The 5,810-nt window shown below is 52.8% G+C and overlaps 1 protein-coding gene and 1 long non-coding RNA gene across 3 annotated transcripts in view; one reads left to right on the top strand and one right to left on the bottom strand.

Annotated features, from left to right (window-relative positions):
* LOC108308741 overlaps positions 1 to 5,810 on the bottom strand; it is a 25,546-nt gene that overhangs the window by 17,398 nt on the left and 2,338 nt on the right. The window lies entirely within an intron of this gene.
* Positions 1 to 5,810, top strand: part of LOC108308738 (ficolin-3) — a 25,685-nt gene that overhangs the window by 17,885 nt on the left and 1,990 nt on the right. For both annotated transcript variants that reach the window (XM_037740701.1, XM_017534692.1), the window contains exons 6-12: positions 2,924 to 3,027; positions 3,304 to 3,399; positions 3,736 to 3,780; positions 4,090 to 4,122; positions 4,351 to 4,478; positions 4,872 to 5,001; positions 5,104 to 5,238. In XM_037740701.1, the coding sequence (XP_037596629.1) occupies positions 2,924 to 3,027; positions 3,304 to 3,399; positions 3,736 to 3,780; positions 4,090 to 4,122; positions 4,351 to 4,478; positions 4,872 to 5,001; positions 5,104 to 5,238 (671 nt within the window). The remainder of the gene's footprint in view (positions 1 to 2,923; positions 3,028 to 3,303; positions 3,400 to 3,735; positions 3,781 to 4,089; positions 4,123 to 4,350; positions 4,479 to 4,871; positions 5,002 to 5,103; positions 5,239 to 5,810) is intronic.

Here is a 5,810-nt window from a genome sequence, read left to right as displayed (position 1 = left end):
CCATCTCAAAAAAAAAAAAAAAAGAACTGGCCAGAAGGTACAGTGGCTCACACTTGTAATTTCAGCACTTTGGGAAACTGAGGTGGGATGATTGCTTGAAGCCAAGAGTTTGAGACCAGCCTGGGCAATATGGTGAGAACCCATCTCAACAAAAAATAAAAATTTAGGCCAGGTGCAGTGGCTCACACCTGTAATACCAGTACTTTGGGAGGCTGAGGCAGGTGGATCACTTGAGGTCAGGAGTTTGAGACCAGCTAGACCAACATAATGAAACCCCATCTCTACTAAAAATATAAAAATTACCTGTACATGGTGGTGCACACCTGTAATCCCAGCTACTTGGGAGACTGAGGCAGGAGACTCACTTGAATCCAGGAGGTGGAGGTTAAAGTGAACTGAGATAGAGTCACTGCACTCCAGCCTGGGCAACACAGCAAGACTGTGTCTCAAAATAAATAAATAAATAAAAATAAAAATAAAAATTTAGCCCGGTGTGGTGGCTCTGCCTGTGTGTGGTTCCAGCTACCTGGGAGACTGAGGAGGGAGGACTGCTTGAGCCCAGGAGGGGGCGCTGCAGTGAGCTGTGATCGCATCACTGCACCCCAGCCTGGGCAACAGAGTGAGGTCATGTCTCAGAAAATAAATAAAAAATAAAAGTGAGAACTACCCCTCTCCCTGGTCCTACTCTCCAGAAATAGCCACAATTCACAAAGTCTGTGTCAGATCTTTTTCTGTGAATTTACAACATCTATATACACACACCTCTAGCATTTTAAAAATACGAAGTGGAATAACGCTGTGCATACTGTTCTGTACTTTGCCCCTCTCATTTTAGATCAGACTCAACTCACCCTATGACTTGTCTGAGCGGCCCTAACTCATGTGAATTCCATCAATGGCTGGCTGGGTCATTTCCGCGTTGATGTTTACAAATAGCACTGTGGCAAACAGGCTTGTCTGCAGATCTTAGCACACTCGTGGGACAGTCTGAGGAAGACAGATCCTAGAGCTGGAATTGCAGAGTCTCAGGGAATCCCTCTCATGGACACATTCTATTGGGCAAACACATCCTCCACTTCCCCTGACGTCTCTTGCACCTCAGCCCTCCCCACAAACACCAGGGAGGTGCAGAGCAGGCCTTCAGGGAGCGTTTGCTGAATGAGTGAATGAACGAATGAGCCCTTCCTCTCCTCCCTTATCACCTGAGGTCCCTCTCCAGCTCAGGCCTCATCCTTCACATCTGGACCCTGGCTGCCACATCCTTGCTGGCCTCCCAGGCTCCCTGCATCGGCTTCCCGCCCAATTGCCTACATTAGCAGCTGTTTCCTAGGTTTTATGGAACTCAAAATTGAGCATGGAGTCACTTTCTTTCTTTTCTTTTCTTTTCTTTTTTTTTTTTTTTTGAGATGGAGTTTCGCTCTTGTGGCCCAGGCTGGAGTGCAATGGCCCGATCTTGGCTCACAGCAACCTCTGCCTCCTGGGTTCAAGCAATTCTCCTGCCTCAACCTCCCGAGTAGCTGGAATTACAGGCATGCCTCACCACACCTGGCTAATTTTGTATTTTTAGTAGAGACGGGGTTTCTCCATCTTTGTCAGGCTAGTCTTAAACTCCGAACCTCAGGTGATCCACCCACCTCAGCCTCCCAAAGTGCTGGGATTACAGGCTTGAGCCACCGCGCCCAGCCTGGAGTCACTTTTTTTTTTTTGCGTCAGAGTCTTGCTCTGTCACCCAGGCTGGAGTAGTGCAGTGCCACAATCTTGGCTCACTGACACCTCTGACTGCCTGGTTCAAGCGATTCTCCTGCCTCAGCCTCCTGAGTAGCTGGGATTACAGGCACCTGCCACCATGCCCAGCTAATTTTTGTATTTTTAGTAGAGACAGGGTTTCACCATGTTGACCAAGATGATCTTGATCTCCTGACCTCGTGATCCACCTGCCTAGGCCTCCCAAAGTGCTGGGATTATAGACATGATCCACTGCATCTGGCCTGGAGTCACTTTCTCAATGGTGCTTTTCCCTGGTTGGGGCATGGGGCTTGGGTAAAAGCTCTGTGGCTCTCAGCATACAAGTGCCAGAGAGAACAGAAGTCATGTCCCATCCTGGCCCTCAGTCTCTCTTTCCTTATTCATTTAACTCCTTTTTGTTGAGCACCCATTTTGTACCAGGCCCATAACACAATAATAAGGGCTAAGAGCGAGTCTGCATAAGGATTGGAGGTGACATCAGTATGACGCTGCAATGCAGTAGCTGCCCAGTAAATGGTAGCAGCAGTCACTATTCATAGCATTGACAAGGATCAGGGAAGGATTCCCAGCAGAGACTGTTGTAGAGCTGGACCTTCATGGACAGATGAGGCTTCACAGATAGAGATGACTGTGAACGTAGAGGTCTGGAGAGGTGGCTGGGGAACCCTGAAAGCCAGGATAAGAAGTTGGACTCCAGCAGGGCGTGGTGGCTCATGCCTGTAATCCCAGCACTTTGGGAGGCTGGGATGGGTGAATCACCTAAGGTCAGGAGTTCAAGACCAGCCTGGCCAACATGGCGAAACCCCACCTGTACTTAAAAAAAAAAAATACAATAAATGAGCTGGGCATGGTGGCGGGCGCCTGTAATCCCAGCTACTCAGGAGGCTGAGGCAGGAGAATCACTTGAACCTGGGAGGCAGAGGTTGTAGTGAGCTGAGATCTACTCCAGCCTGGGCAACAAGAGTGAAACTCCGTCTCAAAAAAAAAAAATTAGACTCCATCCTAGTTGGATAGGGCAGGGATAATGCCCTTTCTCTCTGGGGCTGTGGGAGGAAATACCGCCACCCTCTGCTGGCTCCAGTCTGGGTGGGGTGTCTCTGGAGGACAATGGGAGGAAGTCTTGCTGCATGTCCTCCCACCAGCCTGGATCCCTTATAATCTGGCATCCTTCTCCCAGTGGCCCCAGCATGATGGGCCTACTACGGATCCTGCTCTCCCTGTGGCTCCTCCTGCTTGGGGGGCCTGCCTGCCTAAAGACCCAGGACCACCCCAGCTGCCCAGGTAGGCACCTAGGGTGCCCTCCTCACCAAGCCACTCCTCATTCCCTCCCTGGGTGTCCCCTGACCAAGGCTCATCAGCCTCAAGCAGCAGGGTGGGAGTTTCATAATCTGGGCTCTGCATGTAAATATATGCAAATGAATGTAAAGCATGTGAAAGCTTGCTAGCTCAGGAGACAAGCATCCTGACAGTGGGAATCTGAGAAACAGGAAGAGAACTGCAGAGGGGTCTGGAAGAGACAGTCCACCCTGTGCCCACTCTGCCTGTGTCTCCCTGTAGGACCCAGGGAACTGGAAGCCAGCAAAGTTGTCCTCCTGCCCAGTTGTCCTGGAGCTCCAGGAAGTCCTGGGGAGAAGGGGGCCCCAGGTCCTCAAGGTGAGAGAGGTGGGGAGTGGGCTGGGAACGGGGAAGGCAGGAATGCAGCAACTTCTGTCTGTGCTGAGGGGCCACCACAAAGGAGCAAGGAAACTACTCTGTGCCAGCTCCAGGCTGGGCACCCCGCATCCTAAGATCAACTCTGCCAGGTAGGTGGTTTCATCCTCATTCTGCTGAGGAGGAAAGGGAGGTTCAGAGAGGATAAAATATTTACCCACAGTCACAGAGTGAGTGAAGGGTGACACTGGCATTTGACCTCTGGCTCCAAGTCTCCTGTTTCTTTTTGGTCCTGGGCATGGGGTGGGACTTAGGGCATCTGTGCCTCTGACATTTCAGGACAACCTGGACCACCTGGCAAGATGGGCCCCAAGGGTGAGCCAGGTGAGTATGTGGGGCTGGAGGCCTCCCCCCTTTCTTTGCTTCTGTTCCTGGACTCTAGAGTGGGGTCTCTGCTTGGCTGCTGTGCCTATCATGGCCTTCTTACAGGGGAAGGGAAGGCTGGAAGGATGGGGAAGAATTGGGAGAAGGGCCTGGGTACCCTATGATGGCCCTCCCATGGGGGACGGAAGGCTGGGAGGAGTGGGGAGGATTTGGAGAAGGGCCTGGGTACCCTTTCCACTGGTGGTTCATGGGCACTCCCATGGGGATGCTCAGACCTCTCAGCCAACACTTGATTCTTCTCTGGGGCAGGAGATCCAGCAAACCTGCTCCGGTGCCAGGAAGGTGAGGCAGCCCTCGCAGGAGCCAGGAACTTGGGATCACGCCGTGTCGGGTGTTGGCAGACCCCCAAGTGTGGCCAAGCCCCTCCCCACAGCCTCCTTAGAACCGCTCTTGAGGGACCTGAAGAAGCCAAGAGGGCCCCAAGAGTCCCGCACTTGTTCCAGTGCCCGGTGGTGGGGGTTGGGGAATAACCTGGGTGCCCCCTCCCTCAGCCCATCTCCCCTATGCCAGGCCCCAGAAACTGCCGGGAGCTGTTGAGCCAGGGCGCCACCTTAAGTGGCTGGTACCATCTGTGTCTACCTGGGGGCAGGGCCCTCCGAGTGTTTTGTGACATGGACACCGAGGGGGGCGGCTGGCTGGTGAGTATCTGAGAATGGCCCAGTGATCACTTCTCCCCGTTGGCCCCTAGGAAGCCCAGGCCCATCAGAGCAGGCATTTCCTAGAGGAATTCACTGACAAATGTTTAGTGAGATTCCAATGGGTCCTGAAGAAGTATGAGGGCTTCAGAGAGGAGGTGCCATTTGAAAGGACCTTGAGTCGAGTACAGTAGCTCACGCTTGTAATCCAGGCTACTCGGGAGGCTGAGGCAGGAGATTCGCTTGAACCTGGGAGGCAGAGGTTGCAGTGAGTTGAGATCCAATCCCTCTTTGGCCCCAATTCAAAGAGAGAAAAGGTGTCCACACAGTTCCTGCACCCTCAGCTACCCGTGCCCAGCCTGGAGTAATAGCTGCTGTGCCCCCACTCCTCCCTAGGTGTTTCAGAGGCGCCAGGATGGTTCTGTGGATTTCTTCCGCTCTTGGTCCTCCTACAAAGCAGGTTTTGGGAACCAGGAGTCTGAATTCTGGCTGGGAAACGAGAATTTGCACCAGCTTACTCTCCAGGGTGAGTTCCTAGCAGAGTCTGGAAGTACTGTCTGCCATCCTGAATCCCTGCCTCAATCCCCGGATCTGAGGATCACTCCATCCCTGCCTCGCCCGCTTCCAGGTACCTGGGAGCTTCGGGTAGAGCTGGAAGACTTTAATGGCAACTGTACTTTCGCCCAGTATGCGACCTTCCGCCTCCTCGGGGAAGTAGACCACTACCAGCTGGTGCTGGGCAAGTTTTCAGGGGGCACTGCAGGTGAGTGAGCCTAAGGAGAGCAGAGGAAGGAGGCTGGGTCCTTTCCCAGTGCTGCTACTGCCCCCATGAAGCACCCAGGCCAATCCCTTCTCCTCTGTGGGCCTTAGTTTCCCGCATCTGAGAAATGGCAATCATGAGACAGGATGGTGCAACAGTGAAGAATTTGGGTTCTGAAGGCAAACAGACCTGTATTTGAATCCATCTCTGCCACTTAGTACCTATATGACCTTGGGCAAGTCTTATCCCCCACTAAGCCTCAGTTTCCTCCTCTACAAAATAGGCAGGGAGGCCGGGCACAGTGGCTCATGCCTGTAATCCTAGCACTTTGGGAGGCTGAGGCGGGCAGATCACTTGGGGTCAGGAGTTCAAAACCAGCCCGCCCAACATGGTGAAAACCTGTCTCTACTAAAAATACAAAAAAATTAGCCAGAAGTGGTGTTGAGTGCCTAGAATCCCAGCTACTTGAGAGGCTGAAGCAAAAGAATCACTTACACCCAAGAGGCGGAGGTTGCAGCAAGCTGAGATCGTGCCACTGCACTCCAGCCTGGGCGTCAGAGCAAGACTGTCTCAAA

The sequence above is a fragment of the Cebus imitator genome, unplaced genomic scaffold (genome assembly GCF_001604975.1).
Source record: "Cebus imitator isolate Cc_AM_T3 unplaced genomic scaffold, Cebus_imitator-1.0 Scaffold87, whole genome shotgun sequence".
Taxonomy (NCBI): domain Eukaryota; kingdom Metazoa; phylum Chordata; class Mammalia; order Primates; family Cebidae; genus Cebus; species Cebus imitator.
This window is presented reverse-complemented; position numbering and strand designations above follow the sequence as displayed.